Source organism: Spermophilus citellus (genome assembly GCF_964194105.1).
Source record: "Spermophilus citellus genome assembly, chromosome: 12".
Taxonomy (NCBI): Eukaryota; Metazoa; Chordata; class Mammalia; order Rodentia; family Sciuridae; genus Spermophilus; species Spermophilus citellus.
In genome coordinates, this window is record NC_138198.1 from 90387214 (window position 1) to 90414801 (window position 27588).

General features: G+C 36.1%; 1 protein-coding gene across 2 annotated transcripts in view; it reads left to right on the forward strand.

Annotated features, from left to right (window-relative positions):
- The window catches only part of DSG4 (desmoglein 4), a gene marked incomplete at both ends in the record, with an annotated part of 37474 nt that extends 10686 nt beyond the window's left edge, over window positions 1–26788 (forward strand). Inside the window, 15 exons of one of the 2 annotated variants that reach the window (XM_081262664.1) lie at window positions 821–856; window positions 2466–2597; window positions 4811–4966; window positions 5481–5625; window positions 7486–7652; window positions 7919–8053; window positions 9472–9657; window positions 12764–13035; window positions 14322–14461; window positions 17012–17230; window positions 19242–19547; window positions 21253–21392; window positions 21547–21610; window positions 23013–23221; window positions 26021–26788. In XM_081262664.1, the coding sequence (XP_081118790.1) occupies window positions 821–856; window positions 2466–2597; window positions 4811–4966; window positions 5481–5625; window positions 7486–7652; window positions 7919–8053; window positions 9472–9657; window positions 12764–13035; window positions 14322–14461; window positions 17012–17230; window positions 19242–19547; window positions 21253–21392; window positions 21547–21610; window positions 23013–23221; window positions 26021–26788 (3075 nt within the window). Of the gene's footprint in view, window positions 1–820; window positions 857–2465; window positions 2598–4810; window positions 4967–5480; window positions 5626–7485; window positions 7653–7918; window positions 8054–9471; window positions 9658–12763; window positions 13036–14321; window positions 14462–17011; window positions 17231–19241; window positions 19548–21252; window positions 21397–21546; window positions 21611–22892; window positions 23222–26020 lie in introns of both variants that reach the window. The other variant, XM_081262663.1, reaches the window with a different exon arrangement.
- Window positions 26789–27588: the final 800 nt, after the last annotated feature.

Consider the following 27588-nt stretch of genomic DNA (forward strand, 5'->3'; position numbering starts at 1 on the left):
CTTCCAGAAAGTTAAGCTAAAGTCACCAGAATCATCTGACTTTTCCTCCCCTCAAATCCCTTGGTCTATAAGCCCTATTAGTGTTGGGGTGATATCTTTGGGTGATATCTCCTTCTCTCTCCAGTGCCATTGCAGCACTGAGGATCCTGTTCTAACTACATCTTACCTAATCCATTGATAATTCCTAAGTGTCTTGAGGGCATTCTTTTGTAATCTTCCCTTATATCAATGTTTTAAAGACAATGTTTTTGTCACTCCCAGCCTCTATCCAGTTAAATCCAAGCTACTTAGCCTGTTGCATAAAGCACTTCCTGATCTTCCTTCAAACTGACATTCCAAACTTCATTCCACGACACCTCTACCTTCCCCCTAATATTTACCATTTCTATAACATCCTCTGAAGCTTTGTACCTTTCCATGTGTTCTGGTTTTACTCTAGCTAAAATATTCTTCCTTATTAATTCCTCTTATCCAAACAGCTTCATCCTGCAATTCTCTTCAGAACCCCACTTCCCTATGAAGCCCCCCTCAAATTTGTTTTGATACCTTCAGTTGCCTATTTTACCCTTCCTTTGAGCCCATGGGTGCCTCCATTGAAGCAGGTATCTTATCATGTCTTACTGAAGAGTTATTCTTTCATCTTCCCTAAAAGTTTAAATGCCTTCTAAATTGGAAAGTCTTATCCATTTTCTATTACTCAAGTTTATTCTGTATTAGTAGTTAAATATATATTTAAGAAATAAGTTAATGAAAAATACTACCAATACTTTTATAACACTAAATATGAAAATGTTTGCTAATACTGTGCCTTCCATGACAGGTGGTGCTGGAAGTAAACAGCGAATTTATTGTCGAGGTAATGTATGATAAAATTATTTTCTCTACATAAAATTAAAAGAAAGCTGGATTCTATAATGTATCATATATCAAAAATTAGAATGTTTCAATCTGTAAAACATCCAGATCAAAATTAAGAGATATAACCTCAACCAAATTTAAATTGTAATGACAAAACCCAGACTCCCAAATTTCTGTTTAGAGCATGGTTTGTGTCAGTTCAGTGTCTCCGTAGTGACACCTACTCATCAGACTATGTTAGTAGCTTACTTACATGTCCCCCAACCAATGGCACAGCAAAAGAAGCAAAGAAACATTTTAGAATGGAAGAGGATTTTTAGACACATCAACAAGAATGACAGTTGATGGTCTATGAATGAGGGAAAGATTAAAAATAAAAAACATTTTTAAGTATCACTAACTAAGCCAATAAATAATGTGGTACCTTTTCAAGTGAGATCCACAGGGCTGGAGATGTAGCTCAGCGGCCAGTGCCTAGTATGAATGAAGCTATGAGTTCAATCCCCAGCACCAAACACACACACACACACACACACACACACACACACACACACAGTGGGAGTCAGTCAGGAAATAAACCTACTCTCCTATTCTCTGTTGGTGCTTAATTTTATTATCATAGTTAATTTTCATTATAATTATCTCTAATCATTGGAAAAGATGAAATTACTTTTCTAATTTCTATTTACAAAATAGGAAATATGTATACCTTTCATGAAATTGTATTAAAATTAAGTGTAAATGCAATAGTTCTTGAAAAAAAAAATAAGCTCCATTTATATGGAACATCTGCTTCCCCAAAAGTGGTAATTAAAGTCTTAGCTTAAGTAAACATATAACCGCTTATGCTTCAATAAAGACATTAGAATTTCCAAAAATAAATTCACATTATGTATATGTTTTCGATGTAGTAGCATTTCTAAACTCTGCAGTAGTTAGTATAAAATTGTTAAGCACTCACCAACAATTGTAACATGAAATTATAAAGGGACAAACATATAGCAAGCAGACATACAAATATACAAAACTGAGAAGCCGTAAAGACATGCAAAAGATTATTTCTGGTCCCATCATTTAACAATATTCTTCTAATTTTGCGATAACATATTTGGATGCTTAGCCACAGTGGTGTCTTATCAACAGAAGAAAAAATACCTTCCTTATTTTAGTTGAGCACAACTATCTAACTACCACTTTTTAAGGGACATACTCACATGGAACAGTGACAATCTGCACTCTAGAGTTGGTAAAGTCTGGTCAGAGCTCAAGGAAGGGTGAGGTAGGAAAGGCCTCTACCTGGTGAGGCTAGATAAGAGAAAAACTCCACCATATGAAGAAGTATGTCCATTTTGAGCACACAGACAGCTAATGAAATCTGTTGCACTAGAGTCTTATAGTTAAAAGTAAGATGATTCCAAAATAAGTAGTAGTCAGAGGTAGGCAAGTTATATCTTTCCAAAGTTGTGATTAAGTTAAAAAAAAATCCCTTTGTTCCTCAAATTCAACACAGTTGTTTCTTCTGGATGCTCCCGACAGTGTTAAATGCATGTCTATCCTAAGTAAAAGTGTTTTAACACTATAAGAAATATGAACCATTTTTGCTTAAGGTGAAAGAACTAGACATTGAAAATGGCACGACAACGTGGCAAACCGTCAGAAGACAAAAACGGGAGTGGATCAAGTTCGCAGCTGCCTGTCGAGAAGGAGAAGACAACTCGAAGAGGAATCCAATCGCCAGAGTAAGTGATGACAAGCGGGAATATCCTGAGCTGATTGTAATGCTTTTGTGCCGGAAAGCTCTAGAACATTTGCAGTCTTCAGTGCCCATGGTGAATTAAAAAGATGGTATGCAGTCATGGCTTGTGTTGCTGAGGCACTTTTTGAGTACCACGTGCTGGGGGCTGACACAGAACAGAGAGTCCAAGTGGAAAGACTTGACTTGGCCAAGAAGAAAGACTTGATCTCTAGCACCAGTGGATTTTATTTGTTTGTGTGCTGCTCATAACTACATGTCTGTGTTATAGGAAATTTATGATAGTCTGAAGACTATATCTTGAAAAAATCAAGGGTGTGTCGCTTTTGATTAAGTCAAGCAAATAAAGATGACATCAGAAATGTTCCCATCAGATCTCTACAACCAGGAGGTACAAGGATATTAAAAGGCCTTTACAAGTCAAGCCTGATGGTGCCTCCTGTTTCCCAGCTACTCAGGAGGCTGAGGCAGGAAGATCACAAGTTTGAGGCCAGCCTGGTCAACATAGGGAAACACTGTCTCATGGAAAAATGGTGGGGGTTGCTGAGGATGTAATTCAATAGGAGACAGCTTACCTAGTATGCAAGCTAGGGTTTAATAGTGAAAAGGAGAAGAGAAAAAAAAAGCTTAAAAAAAATTAAAAAGCCTTCACAAACAATGTCTACCAATAAGGAAGGAAAGCTAAAGAAAGAATCATATGTAATTGAACAATCCATGCAGACTAGGATCCACATTAACAACTTTGCTAGCTCTTTCTGGCTCTCTTGACCTTGGACTAAATTTGAAATCAACAGCAGATTTATCTACCAAAATTCCTGCTTTACAGCTTTACATTAAAAATAAAGTATCAGCCAGACATGGTGGTACATGCCAATAATCCCAGATACTCAGGAGGGTGAGGCAACAAGATTGCAAGTTCATGGCCAGCCTGGGCAACATAGCAAGACACTGTCTCAAAATTTTTCAATGGGCTAGGGATGTAGCTCAGTGATGGAGTTCCCTAAGATTCAAATGAACAGCAACAACAACAACAAATGGAGTAAGTATTAGCAATGATGTTATAGGTGTAACCTCAGCTCAATAAATAAAACTAGGCAAAGTGGCACACACCTATAATCTCAGCTACTTGGGAGGCTAAGGCAGGAGAAGCATAAATTTAAGATCAGCCAGGGCAATTTAACAAGACCCTCAACAATAGGGGCTAGAGAAAGCTTTTAAATTATTATTTTTAATGGGCTGGGGATGTGGCTAAAGCGGTAGCACGCTCGCCTCGCATGCGTGCGGCCCGGGTTCGATCCTCAGCACCACATACCAACAAAGATGTTGTGTCCGCCGAGAACTAAAAATAAATATTAAAAATTCTCTCTCTCTCACTCTCTCTTTAAAAAAAATTATTATTTTTAAATTATCATTTATATTTTCATTAAATTCACAGTTATACCTTTATATTATTCTCCTCATATTGCACATTCTTTTTTATTTGCATTGTGGATATTTCTGAGTTTTCTTCTACATATGGAATAGACCTGAGCTAACTGAATATATTCTTCACTGACTTTAATTAATTGTAGCTGTTTGGATAATAAATACTAATCTTTTACCAGATTAGATAAAGTTTAGTATACAGATAAAGTTTCAAAATGAGGATGTAGCTCAGTGGTAAAGTGCCCCCTGGGTTCAATCCACTGTGCCCCCCAAAAAATCCATATGGTAGAATATTGACCATAAAATCTATTTGGAAGAAGAATGACACAATAAATTAAATTTTTTAAATTTTCTAAACATTGTATTTCTCTTCCAATTTTTTAAAATTTATCTGCCATTTTGGCTAAATCTCAAATCTAAGCATGGTACTTATTAATATAACACATTTTTAAATGCTGACAATTCTGATTTCTTCTATCAGATTGCCTCTATGAAAACAAAATCAGAATTGAACATATTGCTAATATAACAAATCTAGTATCAAGTGTGTATCCCATGTGCACATACATTTTTCACTGGGGCTGTATAATCATTTCATACAACCCCCCAACTAGCCTATCAAGTAATAGTGTTGTCCTTACCAAGAGCTGGTGTTTGAATAAGTCTTGTGCTCTCAAACCAAAGACCATCTGTCTACAATTCCCACTTGCTTTCATTCCAAGACATTCTGAGGATCATGATTTGCTTTCATAATCCTAACCACTTTGCTCATAGATTCGATCAGACTGCGAAGTGAACCAGAAGATCACATACAGAATCTCCGGAGCAGGGATTGATCGGCCACCTTATGGGGTGTTCACCATTAATCCCCGCACTGGGGAAATTAACATCACTTCGGTGGTGGACAGAGAGATAACTCCACTCTTCTTGGTAAGTCACAGCAGTGCATTGAGATTTATTCATATTATTTTTTTAAAAAATCATTTCAGCGGCTGGGGGGCTGGGGTTGTGGCCCAGTGGTAGAGCACTTGCCTAGCATGTAAGTCACTGGGTTTGATCCTCAGCAAAACATAAAAATAAATAAATAAAGTGATTGTGTCCATCTACAACTAAAGAAAGAAAAAAAATTAAATCATTTCAGGCATATGGCTTACTTTTGATAAAACACTAAATTGAAACAAATGAAGGACGTGAGGGAGTGGGAAAAGTGAAAATGTATGTTTATAATGCAAGATTCTCTTGTGTGTTGCAGTATCACATGACCAAATGTCTTGATGACATTTTAATTGTAGACGACAATATGGTCTGACTTCAATAAAAAGTTGTTTCTTTACATATTTCAGCCTGCACTTTCAAACATGTTACTTTCTTTCCTTTGGTGGAGAATGTTAATTTTGGGTTTGTTGTTGTTGTTGTTGTTGTTGTTTTTCTCAACTTTCCACAGATCTATTGCCGGGCTCTGAATTCACGGGGTGAAGATTTAGAGAGACCGCTGGAGCTCAGAGTCAAAGTTATGGACATAAATGATAACCCCCCGGTCTTCACACAGAACGTGTACACAGCCAGCATTGAAGAAAACAGTGACGCCAGTGAGTCAGAAGATGTCCTTTCTCTACTTTACACAGTGTCTAACTCCTTTCATCAAAAGCTTTAGAACAATGAAACTTAAAGATCGGAAAGAGCTCAACTTGCATTTTGAGTAAACTCCACAAACTTATAACTGAAAACTCAGAAAAGAACTCATGCCTAAAAATACTAAATATCCTCTTATTTTTAGGTATTTTTACACATGCAATTAAGCCAGCGCTTGCACCTTTCTCAAGTACTCATGGGTTCATGGTGAACTGAGTTCCACAAGAGTAACCTGAGGAAGAAATCATGAATGTTAAATAAGGCCCCTTTCTGGTCTGTCCTCAAAATTATTGGCTGAACCACACCAGGACAGAGTGATGGTGCTGGCTACTCCTCTTCCTCACACACAGTCCTCTAACATCCCTTTCCCTTACAAATCCTGCCAAAATACCTCTAAGTCCATTTGGAGGGAAATGTTGGGGAAAAAAAAAATAAGTTTCGGAAGGAAAGCAGATAAACACAAAATGTTTTTTAATGTAAAAGATGGGAGAACCTAAAGAGGCAGAGAGAAAGATTTGCCAAAAGGAGGCAAAACAGAGAGTGCTTCCTTGATAACATACTTCAGGACAACCTTGGTGAAGAAGAGAAGGCAATACCTTCAGCCAAGTAACCACCTTGCTGATGAGATGTTGTTAATGAAGTTAGCCAATTCCAAAAAAACAAATGCCGAGTGTTTTCTCTGATATAAGGATGCTGATTCATAATGGGGTTGGGTGGGGAGCATGGGTGGGTTAGATGCACTCTAGATAGAGCAAAGGGGAGGGAGGAGAAGGAAGGGGCAGGGGGTAGGAAAGACCGTAAATGAGATGGACATCATTACCCTAAGTACACGTATAAAAAAAACACAAATGGTGTGACTCGGCTTTGTGTACAACCAGAGATATGAAAAATTGTGCTTTATATATGTAATATGAATTGTAATGCGTTCTGCTGTTATACATAACAAATTAGAATTTTTTTAAAAATCACAAGCTAAAAAAAAAGAAGTCGTTAATGCTTCCTCCAGAGAGAGTAGTTACTGGCTAAAGACTGCAGAGCCAGGGCACAACCTGCATTTAGACTATGATGGGCTGAATCCTGGCTCTTTCTATTCAAGGCCTCCCTGGTTATCTGGGGTAGGATTTTTTACTTTGGGACCTGCAAAGCAAAAGTATGTTAGGGAATCTGTCAACTCTGGAAAATGTGCCCCATGAACTACTGTCCTTGGGGATTGGCTTGGGATGCCTGTTCTTTGTCTCTGTGAATAATTTAAAATGTCTTATATTCCTATGAGCAAATCTTCTTTTCAGTAATTATGTATTTTTGACTACTTAGTAAAGTGCTATTATCTACCAGTGTAACCTATAGTAATTCTCTGATTTTCAGGTGAGTGACAATTAAGAATGTGGGTGCTCAGTAAATAATTGCAATGTTGAATTTAACTAAGTTACAATCTTTCTCAATTGGGCATTTTAAAATACTTTCACGAGACCATAGCAAAAAATTGAAACTGACACAATCACTTCCTTTGACTTTTGATAGTCTCTGAACTCTTTTTCACACACTAAAGAGCACTATATTTATAATTTACCATTTAATCATTTAAGGAGTAAAGTACTTTATAAATAGTAGAAAGTTTCAAATAAGTTTCATATAAGCAAACCACTGCTGTTTTAGTAATCACCAGTATAGCTGTGAGTTATGGAATATACTTTCATAGAAAACTCTAATGAAGAGAATTCAGAAGTCCAACCACTCTTCCTTTTTATGTCTACTGATTTGCTGAATTAATTCTAATGGAATTCCCAGCCATTTTCCACCATTATCTTTATTTCTAGATGCACTGGTGATAAAGCTAAGTGCCACAGATGCAGATGAAGACAATCATTTAAATTCTAAAATCGCCTACAAGATCATCTCTCAGGAGCCTGCAGGTGCACCAATGTTCATTGTGAACAGGTACACTGGAGAAGTCCGCACCATGTCCAGTTTCCTTGACAGAGAGGTAAAGCCTTCTGTGAATGGAATGATAAGAAATAAAGAATTCAGTTATGAAGAGGCAAAGATGAAATGATCCATGTCTGCCCTTAATCCCATGTGAAGGAGGGATGGAAAACAATTCCAGTCATTTTTAATGAAAATTAAAAGATCAATCATATAGATTTTATTTAATGTGGATATTTTAAAAAGACAGATATTGGCACTGGAATATGTTGGATTCTATTCAAGACAAGATCTAAGTCTTACAATTTTTTTTTCATCTTAATTAAGCAACACAGTATGTACAACCTACTTGTGCGGGGCTCTGACCGTGATGGAGCTGAAGATGGACTGTCCTCTGAGTGTGACTGTAGAATCAAGGTTTTAGATGTCAATGATAATTTCCCCATCTTAGAGAAGACTTCAGTAAGTGGATATTCTTATGATCATTCTTCCATAAGTATCAGTAATCGATTTGCTTTCAATTAGTTAGTTAGTTCATGAGCCTGGTTTTGTCACTTGTATGGATGGACTCTGAATTTCTTATGTATAATAATATAACTTAATGTTATATATTCATCTTTTTAAATTATTTTTTAAAATATTTTTAGATGTAGATGAACACAATACCTTTATTTTGTTTATTTAGTTTTTTTATGTGGTGCCGGGGAAATGAACCCAGTGCCTTGCATATGCAAGGCAAGTGCTCTACCACTGAGCCACAACCCTAGCCTCTATATGTTTATTTTTAACTCACTATTTCAAAGAAAATCTATCTGAAAGCAAGAACTATCTACTCCATACACTCTCCTCACAGAAATGTATAAATTCGTTGATATAAATCAGAATAATGTAATAGTAATATGTTCATATATGACTCATGATTGGCTGAATTAATTCCACCAGAATCCCAAGCAGTCTCAACTTCAATTTTCATATTCAGGCATAAAAACGTAAAATGTAAAATACCAGGGACAAATCTGACTTGCCACCTGTTTTTGTAAAAATGTATTTTATTGATCATTCTTTTTTTTTTTTAAAGACAGAGTGAGAGAGGGGGGAGAGAGAGAGAGAGAGAGAATTTTTAATATCTATTTTTTAGTTCTCGGCGGACACAACATCTCTGTTTGTACGTGGTGCTGAGGATCGAACCCGGGCCGCACGCATGCCAGGCGAGCTCGCTACCACTTGAGCCACATCCCCAGCCCTATTGATCATTCTTTTCCATGTTGTCTGTAGCTACCTTGTGCTTCAACCACAGAGACAAAAAAAAAGGGGAGGATTTTTCTGGGCCATAAAACCTAATATATTTGTTATCAGCCCTTTACAGAAAAAAAATCTGATCCCTATCTAACAGAAAGGAATGGAGTCCATAAAAATATACTGTTGATAAAAATATACACACTCAGACACACACTCACAGAAAACTCTAATGAAGAGAATTCAGAAGTCCAACCACTCTTCCTATTTATGTCTACTGATTTGCTGAACTAATTTAATGGAATTCCCAGCCATTTTCCACCATTATCTTTATTTCTAGATGCACTGGTGATAAAGCTATGTGCCACAGATGCAGATGAAGACAATCATTTGAATTCTAAAATTAAGACAAAATGAGAGAGTGCCAATTTGATCTTGATTTCACATGCAGCACATGAAAATCTATTTTATTTTCTTAGAATTATTTAATTCTTTTATTTATGATTGGAAATTTGCCATTTAACAACAGTACAAACTCATTGACATAGTTCATCTTTAGCATTTTAGAAGATGACTATGTATTAGTAAATATCTTTTTGCTTTTGAAAATTCATTGATTATAAAATCAATCCATGTCATTTCAGTACTCAGCAAGCATTGAAGAAAATTGTTTGAGTTCAGAACTGATCAGACTACGAGCAATCGATCTTGATGAAGAAGGCACCGATAATTGGTTGGCACAATATTTAATCCTTTCTGGAAATGATGGAAACTGGTTTGATATTCAAACAGACCCACGTACCAACGAAGGCATTTTGAAAGTAGTCAAGGTATAGTATGGGATCTGCGATATTTTCTTTCAAAGAATTTTTTAATAATTCTCAGTGACAGAATCTGCCTTTAAAGGACTCCATAAAACCTTGAATGCAGCTTATATTGACATGTGTCTCAAGCAGGGCACTGTGTCAGTCTGACCCTTCCCTCCCAACAATACAGTTATTACTAAGGAAAAATAAGAAGACTGGTTTGTTCTCACAGTGCCCAGATCTATTTGAGAACATAAAGGAAGTATCTCTGAATTAAACAACAGCTGTGAATTTAGCAATATAATAAATAGTGGTACAGATTTCATGATATAAAATTTAACTGATTGCCAAGTGGATGAAATATGAACTAATTAATGACATGAGAAGGGGAGATCCTTCTGAGCTAGATTTGTCTGAAAAGCAGAGAGTAGGATTTAAGCAAGATCTTGTAACTGAGATTGCTATTATGTATAATGGCAGGAGCAAACACACAGAGGCAAGAAAACATGACACATATTTGGTCCCTGATAAGAGCCCTGTGAGGCTGTGCTAAACAGAGGTTTTACATAGGAAAGAAAAGAGAAGGAGGAATATAGATGTCGCATAGGGTTATTATGCTGAGAACCTTGAATACTGAACTCTCAGGGGTGACTTTTTCCTATATTTTTTCTTAAACTACTTTATTATTTTACTTCATGGGCAACAATGAAATCTAAACATTGATAAATTAAAAACAAAACCACAAACCAATAAAATCACATGAATATTCATATAATGAGAGAATTTTGTTTCTCCAAGGAAACTGCCATTAACAATATAAACAACACTTATAGGCAGGAAAATACACACTCAGACACACACAGGCACATCTATTTAGGTTGGTACATAATATGCTTGTGATTATCCCATTTGGTCACTACTTTTTTCTGTTGAAGTTACTGTGAATTTTTTTAAAAGTATATTAGGAATCCATTTAGCCTTCACCTAATATAAACACACCATCTGTGCATCAAGTATCTTTCCTTTTCTCAAGTGCCTGAAGCAATTTTTAAAGTATTATTACTTTGCCAACAAAATACAATCATGCACTGAAATCATGCAGTGTATTAATTTATGATAGGGTCACCAAAATTATAGAAGATATCTCTATAGACTTTTTGTCATTCAAACGAAACCACAAAATTTTAAAATTCTTTCTGAAAACACAAGGACTCAAAGAATACACTATAGTCTTACTGTTTGAGAATGTTGCTTTAAGGTCAACAAACTTTGGCCGATAGGCCAAATCTGGCCAACCCTCTACTCTATAAATAAATTTTTTGTTGGAACACAGGTACATTCATTCATTTATACATTTTTCTCTAGCTATTTTCATACTGCAAGGAATGAGATGAATACTAAGACAGAAATTGTACACAACTCCCAAAATCTAAAATATTTACTATCACAACTTTGACCAAAAAAAGTTTTCAGCCCTTTATTAAACACTAAGAAATGCTTTGGAATTTAAAAAAATAGCAATAGGCTTAAGAGCTCAACTCTGAAAAGATCAAACGTACAAAAATAATTACTATATTAATTAAGTCCTTAGGTCCTCAGAATCTGATTTAGTCATTCACTCCAAGAAGACACTTTGGGGTAAACAGTTTGTTATTGTTGCTCTTTGCAAACCTAAGATGTCTAGACACAATCAGAAAATTCTTGACAAAGGATCCCACTTGGAAAAAATAAATGCAAATGTCTGCATTTCCCCTTGTAATCTTCCCTGCTAAAAAGAATATTGATCCTCAATCAACTTCCTGTCCCTAGATTCCATGAGTTCCTATAGTAGGTACAAATGTAGGCACACGTTAGTCTATTTGCATTACAGTCTGTTCATTAGGGAGAGAACTACTGTAATGAACAGAAGTATATTTGTGCATATACACATAGGAAAACCCCAAGAGATTTCTCTACCAGAATAGAGTTTCCCAGATTTTTCATTTACTTAAAGATAACATGGAATTCTAGAAAATAAAAATTGAGTTGTAGAACAGGAATCTCTTCCCATTGAAAATTCATCTTTGAGTATGCAATTCCTATTTAGCTCCATAGTTCATATTATGTGCACTGGCACATTCATCTGTATTATGGTAGCAACTGTCAACAGATGTATAAAAGCAATCAAAATCCTAGAACTCAAGGGTTTTAGCTGAAGTTCAAGTGAGGCATGCTAAGCCATGTCCCAACAAAAATTCATGTGAATTTCTGCTTATATTTCTATCTATCTTATCAGCACATGTGGAAATTTGAACTCCAAAATCTAATAAAACATTCATGATGTCCTGGAACTTCTCTGGGACCACAGACATCTTGACTTTTATTGTTGGCAAATGTGGCGCAAGTGATTCTCACCTTAGCTTCCAGAGCACATCTGGATAGACATTGGCCAGCACTCCCTTGTTTACAACGGCTTTTTCTCTTGGAACTTTTCATGTCACCACATCAGTCACTCTAGATAAAATGATTCTATTCATCTTTCACCCAGCAAACCAAGTTCAAAGGTTATTTTTCTCAGGGTGTGGTATTTACTTTTTTGAATGAGCTCTATAAAGGAGTCTTCTTATCCACCAGGCCCAGTGCAATTAAATTATAGTGTAGGGCTGACTATAATACTCCTAAGTTCTTTAGAACTGTTTGTGTCACTTTTTAAAAATTATTTGTTTAATTATGTCAGATATTTTGACTCCTTTAATCTGCTCTTCATACTTCCAACAGATTCTCAAATGTGAGTTCTACAAAGGAAATCTGGGTCCTATTGATTTATTCATTCAATGGTTGTGAACATTTTTTATTTCATTCTAAATTTATTTTTTATTTTTTATAAACTGTTCATTTGTATAAGGGTTTTTGTATAAGAAATTCAAAACTAGACTCCAATTTAAAGCCACAGACTTAAATGACCTACATACCTACCTGATTATGCCAAAAGACAAAAAAGAATCAGATGCTAAAATACCCAATGCAGTAATGACTATTTTTCCCATTTAAAATCTGAGTTGCATAGCTCCTGGGCTTTAGTCCTGGTTTCTCCTTCTATAAAAAGAGAGTTGTTGGCTGTTTCAGAGTTTTTCACTTTTCATTATTTTAGACCCTGGATTATGAACAAGTGCCTAATGTAAATCTTGGTATTGGAGTTAAAAACCAAGCTGATTTTCACCACTCGGTTGCTTCTCAATTCCGAATGCACTCAACCCCTGTGAGAATTCAAATTGTTAACGTGAGAGAAGGACCCACATTTCATCCAAGTTCCATGACTTTTAGTGTACGGGAAGGAATAAGAGGAGATTCCTTATTGAATTATGTGCTTGGCACATACACAGCCATTGATATGGACACAGGAAATCCTGCAACAAATGTCAGGTACTGCCAATGCTTGATTCATGTTGGTGTAGCCTGATTCTGGCCATTGTTAATTTATGTGGTATCTGCTAGTGTATTTTGGTTATAAATACTTTTTTAAGACTTTGTTTTGCTCTTCTTTGTATGAATATTTCTTTAAGAAAACTAATGTGGCATTTGAAATTTTTTTATAAGAGCTCCAATTGATTTTAAGATTAGTTGTGTGCAAGGAACAATTGTAGAACTAAAGATCCACCCAAGTTACTCCAGCAGTCTCTTTGATCTCTTGTACCCAGTTGTACTAGCCTGAACTAAGGCTGATTAAATCATATTGTAGACAGAAACACACTCTAAAGATGAGTCACTGCTTGTTTTCTTAAAGCCTATGGGTGTCTATGACTTTGAGACTCATTTCAACCCTCTGCTTAACCTAAGAGGAAAAAGAAAAACAATAGAAAAAGCTAAAACATGGTTGCTTCAGAAATTTAATGAACATAAAGAGTCACAATGGGAGAAATAGAAAGGTAGGTATGAGGGGAACTAGGTACATAGATACAAATTAAAACGATGTAAAACAGTGAAGTAGATGGGTCTTCTCTATATGCTTCCCATCTCTCTCCTTTTATTCCTTCTAATATTTTTGTAGTCAAGAAAGTCTATTGACTTATAAGTTACTTTGATATTAACAGTTTCAACTAAGTAAATAACAAGTTGACAGATTCAAAAAAGTATGAAGCCTGATGGTATAGGGGAAAGGAAGAGGAATATCAAATAAATGAACTGAAGATTTGAAATTGTGCCTGGTACAGAGACCCAAATCTCCCTCCAATTAGGTCAAGAACTTTAAATCCATTAGCTATAAAAAGACCCAGAGAGAGAAGCAAGGAGAGTTCCCAAACAAGCCAGCAATGGGGTTCTCTGAAATCAAGATGCCCTAAAATCCACAGCACATATACTAAGTATGCCACATGTAAAAATGAATACACCATATTTGTTTTTTAAAATGAATAAAATATATTTAATATTGCTATGATTTAATAAATAGATCTGAAACTCATACATTTTGTTAATTACACTCAGAGCTAGAAGAGTAAGAATGATGAAATTTCAATACTTTATTGTCAACCTGTGCATTATTACATTTAATATTGGATTCTTATTGTCATATATATATATGCCTTTTATAAACCAAGACAATTGTCACTATAAAGCACGCAGAAACAATATGTTTACCACATTGAATCTCTTACGTGATTTTAAAGTATTAATTTTCATAAAAGCATAATGATGAACTTATTTAAAAACAGGTACGTCATAGGGCATGATGCAGGCAAGTGGTTAAAAGTTGATTCAAGGACTGGTGAAATACAATTTTCTAGAGAATTTGATAAGAAGTCAAAATATATTACCAATGGGATGTACACAGCACAGATCCTGGCTATAGATGGTAAGAATATTTATTTCCAATATTTTAAAAAATTAATCCTATTATATTAAATATTATAAATGTTATTATTCTTATGTTGATATATGAGTCACAAAATATATCTTTTAGTAGTATAGGCAAGACTTAAGGAACGTTCTAAGCACCTAAGATCAAAAACTGAATTTAACTACACTTATAAATTTAATTTACACTTAGGTATAATTTATTTCACCTACTTTCAAAAAGAATTTAATATGGTTTACAGAATAAAACATAGAAGATAATATATATATATATATATATATATATATATATATATATATATATATATATATATAGGACTGGGGAGTTAGTTCAGTGGTAGAGAGCTTGCCTATATGTGTGAGGCTGTAGGTTTGGTCTGCAACATCACCAAAAAAAGAAAAAGTATATAGGTTTGTTTCCATTTATTACCTCATCTCTTAAGTATGACTAATCCCACCTTCAAGTATGTCAGGAATGCTTACCTAAAGTAAATTCTACAATCTGTGCACAAAGTTCACTGTGGGATCACCTGCTGGGAAGGCAATAGTTATTTTAGAGCCACCAAAACTGAACTACAATGACAAATTTGCATAAGTACTGTTTTATTAGACGTATTGCCCAGAATAAGATACTATGAGCCATGAAAGTACCAGATTATTCCAAATAGAAGATTCAAATTTAAAGCCCAGAAGCACAAATGCACTGAATTAATTTGTAATTGAGCCACTTCCCACATGAGAAAATCTATTACACATTCATCTGGATGAGTAGCAACAGGATTTGTTGATTTTTCAACAGTTAATGATTCTTCAGAGCAGTGCCTAGGAAACCAGCTGCTACAGAACAAAACAGAGATAGGTCAGTAACCAGGAAAGAAGGGGAAAGATAGATGTCTCAAACACACGCCTAATGTAAGATAAATACTGTAGGTTTGCACTACTTTTATACCTGATCTTTACAATAGCCAAACGAGAAAGATAAAATGAGCAGCATAAGATTCAAAAAGAGACCGTGATTAAAGTCCAAGCAATGGGCCACAGATTCTGGTCTTCATCCTAAGGGTGTAACTTTCAACATCTGAGTCAGTTTATGAATAATATTTACTATCAGTATTCTAGAAGGAAATGGATTTTAACCACATTGACCACACCCCATGTTTACATATTGATTATATTTGAAGCCAATCTTCCTAAACTAGAATTAGAAAAGTAGTCATTTCAAGTGCAGAAAGAGAGAGTGAAAGTGTAATCAAAATGTACCCGTGGTAAACTACACACAGGCTCATCATTTGTCACCTGAGCAGTGTCTGCATGGCACAGAGATATCCAGACAGTTCTGTTTTGACCCAGGCTGCCTAGCTATCATGAAGGAAGACAGAACTCCGGAGGAACCAAACTGCATTGGAGAGTAGGTGCTGTAAGCAATAGCTTCAGCTTTGGTTACTACACCAGGAGGCCATAAGAAAGCAAGGAGGACCAGAGAATGTCAAAGCAATCTATGCGATCATCTGATGGCTTTCTAACGAGAGACTGAGTGAATAAATACTTTAGACAATCTATTGCTAAATAGGGTATCAGAACAGACTGTACAAAATCATGCTAGACATGGATAGCTCATTGGTTTATTGTCATTTGGTAAACTCAGTGACTCCACTTAGATACACACACAAAAGCGATAAACAAAATCAATTAACTTCTCAGAAAATGACCTAGTAAAGTCCTAGAAGTTATAATGTTCTAGTCTGCAAATGATGAGAAAACCAAAGTGGGTTGCAAAAGCAAACATGAAATTCTTTAGTCACTATCAGAGAACATAGAATTAAAAAGTGGACCAGGCACAGATTCCTAATTCTTATCCTCTGGTTTTTCCAATAAATTATGTTAACTAAAAATCTGTTTCAAATGGGTTAGGAGGAAAAAATCAAATAGATTCACATTTATTTTCAGAAGTAACATTTCAGAGAGAAATAGGAAGGGATTCAAACTAACAAAGAAACAGAAAGAAAAATACACAACTATTTAATTTTAATTGCAGTTATTTCCAACACCTAAGTCTCCATAAGCATCCCAAATGGAAGGTTGTCACCTGGTCTGGGCGACCCTAATTTATTGGGACAGTGTGAGAATAGAAAGCAGTGAAACTTCTCTAAAGAAGGACATTTAATTTTCCACCTTAGGATGCAGAGATTTTAGGGGAACGAAATGAAGATGAAAATCACTTTAGGAAGAGTGAACAGAATGCATAAGAACCTCAAGTTAGGAAAAAAATTGTTCCAGCAATCCAAAAAGGGCTGGTGGTGTAGCTCAGTGGTAGAGCATTTGCCTGGCATGAGCAAGGCTTCGGGTACAGGTCTCAGCTCTGCAAAAAAAAAAAAAAAGCAAAAGAAGCCAATGTGACTGAAATGAAACACACAAAGGAAGAGCAAGAGTGAAAGCAGGTTGATGAACTGGTAAACAATTCCTATATACTGTGGCATCATCATGAAATATGAGACAGAGTTTTCTCCCTGGTACCATTCACCTCAACACATAATGCTTTGCTTTTCAGACGGCTCTGGGAAAACAGCTACAGGAACCATATGTATTGAGGTTCCTGATGTCAATGACTACTGTCCAGTCATTTGTCCTGAAAGCAGCACCACCTGCATGGTTTCTCCATCGGTCCCTATCTATGTTAGTGATCATTCTTATGGGGCTCCCTTTACCTTCTGTGTTGTTGATGAGCCACCAGGAACAGCTGACATATGGAATATCGAACCAATAAATGGTAAGTGAAATGTAAACTTGGTCACTTTAAGTCCAAAGGCAAAACAGTTACCAAATAATTAGGTAAATCATTTCTATGTCTGTGTTTCATAATTCTTGCCATGTTCACATTAAATGGAAAAAAAAATTCTCATAAAGACTTAGGATACTTGAGGGAAAATTTAGACTAAAATAAAAGTCAAAATGTTTCATTAATACTGCATTTATAAATAGTGGTATATAAATAACAGATACTAGTTTACCCATCATTTTATATAGATAGTGAGTAAACCAATATTTGATCAGATGAAATAAACAGAACACTTAACTAAATCACCTAATGTCACAGTTCCCTATTCTGAATAATTTCATGCATGTCATTAATCTCTGAAATTTGGGTATTCATGTAGACACATTTATATATAGTCTACTAAGGAGCACATAAGATCCATGAAAATGTTTCTAATCGGGAGCTATTAGTAAGGATAAAAATTTAAACCCAAATTTCCCGGTATTAGAAGAAAGGTTGAACAAATTCTGGTACATATTATTAAGATGTGGTACTACACAGCCATTAAAATTAGAATCATGCAAAGTATTTAAACACAAAGGAATGCATAAACCAAAGAATGTGAAGCGAAAGACTCATTCTGTGTATCTGTGCTGACTATAGATACATAGAAATGAATGTCTGACGTTGATTTTTTTTAAAAAATCAGTAAATTTTAAGCAACATACCATTTTATCTACCATGGATTCTTTCTCCTGAAACATTATTTGTATAAATAGAAAATTAAATACTATGAGAAACCTAATTTTGACTAAGATAGTACCCTGAGTTCACATTTATTTGGGGCAATACAAAAAACTTTGAGGGGTACCAAGGTGGGTGTCAGACTACCCTCAAAGTGAGAGAAAATACTTCCCACCACTCTGAGACCATCATTCACAGACTTCACAGAATGGAGAAACCCTGAATGATACTGGAAAAAATACCACCAATAAAGACTTGGTGTAAGTCTTTTTTATTTATTTTTATTTTTATTTTTTGGCAACAAAACCACATCAATATTTTAAAAGCTAAACACATTAAAGAAATTCCACTAAAATCAAGATAACTCTCAATCTACCTTCCCCTATAAAGCTTAATAGACCATTCTTAAATGATAATTGCTAGCCACTTTTTTCTTCATTCATATCCTAGGTATTCTGAGTAAAAAATATTTTTAAAAACTGTTTTACATGAAGGTTGGCAAAGGTATACAAATGACATTATAAATTTGCCAATAAATATAACCACACCAGAGAGAATTTTCCTAGAATCCATTTTAATGTTGAAGAATGCAATGAACTTTGTCTACTTGCTGTGATGTTGCCTTACTTGATTCTTATTTTGTGCACAGGTTAGATTTTGGCAGACACAGCTAGCTGGCTTTTTATAAAGCTAACTGAAGGTAATAAACCATCACAACAAAAAAAATTATGTGTTACATTAATCAGTTACTATTAACATTAGTTTGTTACTATTCATATTTTAGGTAAAGATTTAATCATCTCTAAACTTTCCCTGGGTTAATAAGTATATATCAACCAATGTTTAAGCAATATTTCACATAGAAATTCATAAGCAAGGTGGCACAAAGAATTTGAATAGCTATTGAATTAATTTTAAATGCAAAGGTAATTAATAAATAACAGTTCTAAGGAGGTTATTTTGTGAACTGTAATACTCAATAGGAAACTTCCAATATTTTTTTTCAAATAAGTATAATTCATCATTAGACCAATTTTATTGAGTGTCTATCAAATTCCAGGTATTGTTGCTCCAGAATTAATCAACAGAGTCCCTGCCTGCTTTGTAGAAATAAGCAGGGAGCAGTACTGAACAATTAATTATAAATGAAAATATTAGTCAAAGGAGAGGATGCTTTACAACTAAGAGCATGGAAACTTTGGTTTCTAATTTAGTCTTGGGTATTAAGAGCTACCCTCAAGGAATTTTAATTGATTCTGTTTCTTTTCTTCCTTTTCAGGGACCTTTGCAATCCTGACGACTGATGAGGTGATATCTCCAGGACTTCACCAAATCCCAATCCTAGTGAAGGACAGCTATAACAGGGCATGTGAATTGCCACAGATTGTGCAGTTTGATGCCTGCAGTTGTGATAGCAATGGCATATGCCTGCACTCTAGCACTCCGGGTATCCATACTGAAGACATCAGCTCATCCCCTGATGACATGTATGGGACAATCACTGATGACCAAGCTGGAGATTCAAATGTTGGTCTTGGACCAGCAGCAATTGGCATGATGGCGATGGGTGGCTTACTTCTGCTCTGTAAGTATTGTATTAGGTCCACCTTTTCAGCAGTTCTTCAAAATAGGGCTGTCACCAGGCACACCAGGATGGCTAGGCTCACGTGGCTGTTTCTTTTTGGAATCTATGGCAATTTTTGTGTGTCCTTGGAAATCAACAATGGGGCTGATAAGGTAGGCATCTATTCAAAATTGGTAACTGACCTGAAGTTAGTGAGTGTCCTGAAAATGAGAAACCATGCTAATCACCAACATAAATATAGAAGAGCATAAAATAAGCTTATAATGGGAATTTCATCAACATGCTTTAAGAGCAGAAAAGCAAAAGCAATTAATTCAAAATAGGAATGTTGGGAAAATCTTTATGGAAGAAATGGATTTTCAGCTGGCCTTTGAAAGCTGAGAATTTTTTTAGAAGGATGATGTTTGTAGGAAAGCCAAATAGCCATCTACAACAAAGAAATAGCACAAACAGAAGAGAGGCTAGGAGTACATCCCAGCACATGCTTAGCATGAGTGAGGCCCTGGGTTCAATCCTCAGAACCAAAAACCAAAATAAAACAACAGACAGGAGGAGGATGGAAAAACAGAGCACACTCAGGAGGTGAACAGGCTAAAAAATAGGTCGGGGGCCCACGTGGAGGCACGTTCATGATATACCAAATGTTCTGGGCTTTGGTCCACAGGCAACAAGGAATCACTAAGGACCTGGAGCTCAGGTGATCTGGTGACCTGCTGTCTATGATGCAATAGGATGCTTGGAATCGAGTTTAGAAAAGGGAATTAGCTTCTGGGCTCTGAACTAAGACCATGGCAAGAGCCCCAAGCAGAACTTTCAAAATGAAGTTCTCCTCTCTATATATCTTTTTAAAAACCATGCAGAGCCTCAAAACAGAAATACTTCACGTATTTTAGGTTGCCCTTGCAAGACTTAAGTTTCATGGGGTTCAAACACTGGTTCTAAAATTTAAAAGGATTGAACATGTGTTAATGAATGAGCACAAATTAAAACATTATCATTTCAAAGTATAAAAAATTAGCAACTGACTTTTAGACAGCCTATCATCCTTAAAATAATCTGTGATTTTGCAAAGCTATAAAAAATAATGGATGATGCTCAAAATAATATTAGAGACATTTTCCCAGAACACAATTCCAGAGCAACTGAGTAGAGATGGCAGCTAGCCTTTAAATCAGCTGTTCTCAGCCCTAGCAGTACATAAGAAACACCTAGAAGGCTTTATAATTACTTACATCTGAGCTCTGACTCAAAATGAGACCCAAGCCCCTGCATGTTTAAGCCTTTGGGAATTTAAAGGTTAAAACCCAGAATCAGCTACATTTTCTGCAGGATAGCACTACAATTTCATTAGTCTTCCTGACTTGAATATGCTACCAACAGGCTCAGGAGTCTTGGACTAGAGGAAAGAGTGGACTTTACTTTCCTAATTTATCAATAAAGTGTCTGAATTAAGTGATCTCACACTCCCTCCATTTCCATTCTAAAGTCCTATGTGATTTGGTAAGTTAGTATTTATAGACATGGATATGTGTTCTCAATCCTGTAGGAGCAAAATTTATTTTATTTTAGTATTTATCCTAAATATTTTTTACCTTAATATTTATCCCTTTGGTTCTAACCATAATGCCACAAAAAAAAAATGAATTCATTGGCTTCCTAGATTGAGTGACAGATTTTAACCCTTATTTATTGCTTTCTTGGGCAGTGTCGCCACTCTTGCTGCTCATGTGCTGCTGCAAACGAAGACAACCAGAGGGCCTGGGGACCAGGTTTGCTCCTGTGCCTGAGGGTGGAGAAGGAGTGATGCAGTCCTGGAGGATAGAGGGGGCCCAACCCGAGGACAGGGTAAGTGGTCTGTCACTTTCCAGAGAAGCACAGAGTTTAGGTGGAACTTGTGCATGCTTTAATGATTACCCATGACACAAAAATGAGTGGATGTCAATGTTAAAATGTTTAACATAACACATTTGTTTTAAAATCCTTTTTTTTTTCTTTTCAGGATGTGTCCAATATATGCGCACCCATGACAGCTTCTAATACCCAGGATCGTATTGATTCCTCTGGTCAGTGAACGATAAATTTTGCTTTTCTTTTTCAATTTGCAAAATTATTCAACCAAACCTATCTCACCTAAAAGTACCTTATAAAAAATAACATATCCAGCCAGGTACAGTGGTGCATGCCTGTAATCCAGCACCTCTGGAGGCTGAGACAAGAGTATTGAAAGTTCAAAGCCAGCCTCAGCAAAATCGAGGCACTAAGCAACTCAGTGAGACCCTGTCTCTAAATAAAAAACAAAATAGGGCTAAGGATGTTTCAGTGGCCGAATGCCCCTGAGGTCAATCCCTGGTACCCCTCCCTCCCCCAAAAAATATCTGTCGATCTCCTTAATGGATCGTATAATTACCGAGAAAGTGATATGTTCAAGTGGCCACTTTGTTTTTCTATCTTAAACTTGACTTTTACAACAAACTCTGAAATAAGAGTGCTTCCATTTGATTCCTGGCTCATCCACTCATTAGTAATAATAGTCCCTGGGCAAGACCCAACTTCCCTGAGCCTATTTCCTTCTCTTTAAAATAAAAATTATCACAATACCTACTTCAAAGTGTAGCTAGGAGGAATAAACTAAACACACACAAATATTAAATATGATATCAAAACTTACACATATATTAGGTATGATACAGATAAATGTCACAAAATATACATGACAATTGTCCCTGACAGAGCATAGGCTCTTATAGGGATTATTTACAATAATATAGATAAGAACAAAAGAAAAAGCAGCAAATATGTTCTAATAAAAATTGAAGAATTTTCCTTCAATTCACATGTTCTTTTGCCTAAACAGTGTCTTATACTTTCCTAACTTACCAGTCCCACCCACACTTTAGAATACTGAAAAATACCCAGATATTGTGCAATGCTGGAACCAAATAGAGAGCTGCCCCATTCTGAAGCAGACATGAGATTTCTTTTCCTTAGTATCCCAAGTCTGACACTTTCCATGCAAAGATATACATTGACTGAACATTCCTGTGAGAATTCCAGCTCTCCATTCAGTACCAGTGTGAATGAGGACCTGGAATTTCAACTGTTGGAAATGCAAGTCACATCCTTTCAGGGGAGCTGGGGCACTTGCCAGAGGTAGCAAAGGCAGGAACTGGCACCAATGCAGAGACCCCGCTCCTCTTGGCAAGCTCTACACCTCTAAGTCTAGAGGAGAAGGTGCTGTGCATACACAAAGTCTATCTCTCATAACTTGCTCCCTCTGTATCAGCTACTTTTGTTTTCTCACCAAGCCTGGAGATTCTGGTGTAATTCCTGCTGTTCCTTGCCTAGTTTTCCAGAGCCTGCTTATTGTATGGTGTGGAGGGCTGGAAGACAGCAGCTGGCAATGTTTGGGGTGCATGAGCAACGCAGGCAACTCAAGCACTATTAAGGGACATCCTCTCTTTTCAGAAATCTACACCAACACCTATGCAGGTGGAGGAACAGTTGAAGGAGGTGTGTCAGGAGTGGAACTCAATACAGGCGTTGGAATGGCTGAAGGCATGGTGGCTGGAGGAACTATGGGGACATTGAGGAAGAGGAGTTCTACCATAGGCACCCTGCGGGAGTATGCAGACACCGGCATGAACATGGCCTTCCTGGACAGCTACTTCTCAGAGGTAATTCTCTTATGCAGTTACACACAACATATCTGTGACTAATCATGAAAACAAGGGCAGTGGGCCCCTCCAGAAATACATTCAAATATTCTTAGCCCTATCCTAATCTTAATAAAGAAATATTTTACTTCTCCTTAACATACATAAAGCCAACTCACAGCAGTATTACATATTCAGTTGCCATAACAAAATTTAATACTGTAAAAAAAGAAAGAAAAACAAAAGAAAAAAAGCTAGCATTCCTCTTCATTCTCCACTTCTCTTTTCCATTTTCTTGTCTTCTGTTTCCTTCTGATTTCTCCTCTGTTTCCCATAGCATCAAAAAACAAGAAGAATGCTGATCAAAAAAAAAAAAAAAAACACCAAAAAAATGTGCATTCATGTCCTCTCTTTATGATGTCCCATCTGTTCTCCAGAAATGGAGAAGAATAAATTAAAAGTCAAAACTGGGAAGTGAAGGGAGTGAAAGCTCAGGTACACATATAGCATCACCACAACTTGGTTACAAATGAGGACCTAGAAGCGAGGTCACCCATCCTGCCTTCCACTAAACTCACTCTCACAAAGAAAAAGGGTCATAGGTCTATTAATGAGCATCCCAAAGAAGAAAGGCCCATAGTCACCGAGTTTGCCTAATACAATGACATAATGGGTAAATAAATCTTGTGTATCCTATTCAGAAAGTTTAATTTGCTTAATTAGCAATTCATTGGATCTCATATTTCAATAAACCCATTTTATTCACCATTACTCAGTCATGAATTTCACCACTGCTATTCACACAAAAAAATGCTGAAGATGTTGTTGCAGATGTAAACTATATCTTAAAATTAGTAGTTAAAAAAATACTTTTGGGATAGGAAAGGTAGCAGAATACAACAATTACTAATAGGGCATTATGTAAAATTGTGGATGTGTAACCGACGTGATTCTGCAATCTGCATTTGGGGTAAAATTGGGGGTTCATAACCCACTTCAATCTAATGTATGAAATATGATATGTCAAGAGCTTTGTAATGTTGTGAACAACCAATTTAAAAAAAATACTTTTGCAACAAGCTGGGCTCAGTGGTGCACACATGTCATCTTAGAGACACAGGAGACTGGGACTGGAGGATCTCAAATTCCAGGCCAGCCTTAGCAACTTTGTGAAACCCTGTCTCTTATTTAAACAAGTAAAAATACTGTTTCAGACCATAAACTCATTGAAATGAATGGTAGATACCATTAATCAATTCATTCAACGAACAGGCACAAATAATATATCATAGAAGAAATATTTTTTTTAATTATTCATAAAACCCCCACCAGTATCAAAGGTGCTCTACCATTAATGGCAAATTGCACCTGGCATTTTTCCTTTGGTTATCATCAGTGCTTTATGAGACAAAATAAAAATGTGTTCCTTTGTGGGAACTGAGATCATCCTTCCCAAAACATTTAGTTCGACACTTTAAAAATGGTGCTAAATTTTTGAGGTGATTTCAGGAGACTCAAGCTCTCCCTACCCCAAGGTGAGCCTCTGCAAAATTTTACTAATGCTTCCTTCCTGCCACTTTACACATCTCCAACATCTACCCGGGGGGAACTAATTTGTGTTCCATGCATGCAAGAGGAGATTACCCTCTTACTGAGGAGTCATTCCAAATATTACATAACAAAGGCTTAAGGTCATTCTAAACTCATGAATTGTTGGTTCAAAGCCTAAAAATCATTCCATTTCTAATGGTAGAATTTAAAAGCTGGATCAGAGGGGAAACACCATATTGTGTAAAAGGGAAAATTGGATTTGAAGTTTTAAGACTGTTTGGGTCTTGGGCAAGCAATTCAACTCTTACCTTCTCTGGGCTTGTAGTTACTTTATAAGGTAAACAGAAGGTTGAACTACATCAAGGGATTTCAAATGCAGTTCTGCCGGACCTGTAAGATTCCATAAGATTTATTGCTAAGTACTTTAGATAAGGCTTTTTCGGGTTTTTTTTTTTTCTGATTTTAAATAACAAAGACCATTATAGGTGAGGGAAGAAGGAAGAGAGCTGGCACCTCCTCCAAACAGGGAGATTCTACTTGCATCTGTTCTATTCTACATATTGTGCTCCAACCTAAGGTTTCGTTTTAAATGTCTTTCTTTAAAGAATAATTTGAAAATCATGATAGATGATCTTTTAGTGCCTTCCTTTTTATGGAACTAACTCCAGAGATCATTCCAGCTCTCTCAGCTCAAGCCACATAAAATTTCATGAACATTCTAACACAAGTCTCTGTAACTCAGAAAGATTTAAATCTTTATAAATGCTTTCATTTCAAATTGATCAAATATCTCTCTTTATAAAAGTAGTTTGAACATAACTAAATACAATTTTATTCCAGAAACAAAAGTCTATAACTTCAAAAGATTTAAATATTAGTTTTGATTCAAATCTGAACAAAATATAGTCATTATCATTTATTAGTTTTCAAATAAGAGAAATTCATGTTTAATCCTCAAATTGAATGCATCATTAATGCAATCTGATCTCCTTCTTTGATTATTATTTTGGGGGGGCAGGTCCAGGGATTTAACTCAGGGGCACTGGACCACTGAGCCACATCCCCAGGCCTATTTTACATTTTATTTAGAGACAGGGTCTCATGAGTTGCTTAGCACCTCGCTTTTGCTGAGGCTGGCGTTCAATTCACAATCTTCCTGCCTCAGCCTCCCCAGCCTCTGAGATTATAAGCGTGGGCCACTGGCAGGGCTTCTCTGATTATTTTAAGGGAAAGGAAACTTCCACTTCTCCATTTTTCTTCTAATTTTAGAAAGCATACACATATGCAGATGAGGATGAAGCCCGACCAGCCAATGACTGCTTGCTTATCTACGACCACGAGGGAGTTGGGTCACCAGTGGGCTCCATTGGTTGCTGCAGTTGGATCGTGGACGACCTGGATGAAAGCTACATGGAAACTTTAGATCCAAAATTTCGGACTCTTGCTGAAATCTGCTTAGACACCGAAATTGAGCCATTTCCTTCACACCAGGCCTGTATCCCTATCAGTACTGACCTCCCTTTGCTGGGACCTAATTACTTTGTTAATGAATCTTCAGGAATGACTCTCTCAGAAGCTGAATTCCAAGCAGAAATGGCAGCCTCTGAACCCATGATTCATGGGGATATCATAGTGACTGAGACTTACACTACGGCTGACCCATGTGTACAACCCACAACAATTGTTTTTGATCCTCAGCTTCCTCCCAATGTGGTAGTAACAGAAACAGTGATGGCACCTGTCTATGATGTTCAAGGGAATATTTGTGTGCCTGCCGAGTTAGCCAACACACACAATGTGTACTATGCCGAGAGAGTCCTGTCTAGCCCTGGTATGCCTGACGTGAACAATGGTAGCATGACTGATGGTTGTATGGGACCTGTGATGAGTAGCGGTATTTTGGTAGGGCCAGAAATTCAAGTGACACAAATGGTGAGTCCAGACATTCACATAAGCCAAACCATTGGCTCTACATCCCCAATGACATCTCGACACAGAGTAACAAGATATAGTAACATACATTACTCCCAACAGTAAGTGATTTATGACCAGTATACTAGATGCTGATCTTGCAGCCTAATAGTCACCAAAACATTCATCAAAGATGTATAATGTACTATACTTAAAATGTTAATAGTCAACAAACATTCAGATGTTCTAAGTTTAATGTGGCTTTGATTGGATCTTTTGAGGGATAAATATGGCTAAGCACTTTAGATAAGTCTTTCTTAGTTTTTTCTGATTTTCAATATATGCCAAAAAACTTAAAGAAAATATTTTGTATCCTTTGATATTGTCTAAAGTGCATAACTCATTTCACAAATCCAGTGGGTCTTGAGGCCTGTAGAAAGTCACGTAAATCAAGATGTCCACGTTCTTGGGATTTTCAAAGACATCTTATCTGGCCATATTTTCTTTAGAGAAATATTTCTTTTAAAAATTTTCTAGTGAAAAGTACATTTCTGAAAGGAAATGGTAAAGGAATATGGAACATATGTTAATAGATATCTGAAGTCATTTGTTTTTTCAAACGATTTCTCAAGATAAGCAATATTAAGTTATAGGGCATGCTTAATTTTTTAAGAAGAGTTTGCCAACAGGAAGTAGCTCCTCAAAAGGAAGTATATGTACACATATCAATTTTATTGCACTTTATCGATTTGTATCATTACTGTAATATTAATTTAGAATTGAAAAAGAAAATTTATGACAAATCTACAATAAAAACAGATCTTAAGAGAAATCTTAGCATTTTCCCCAGTAAAGGGAATTTTTTCACTACTTTTTTCTAATTTTGTCTAAAACTATGTGAAACATAGTTTAAGCAGTCTTATTGA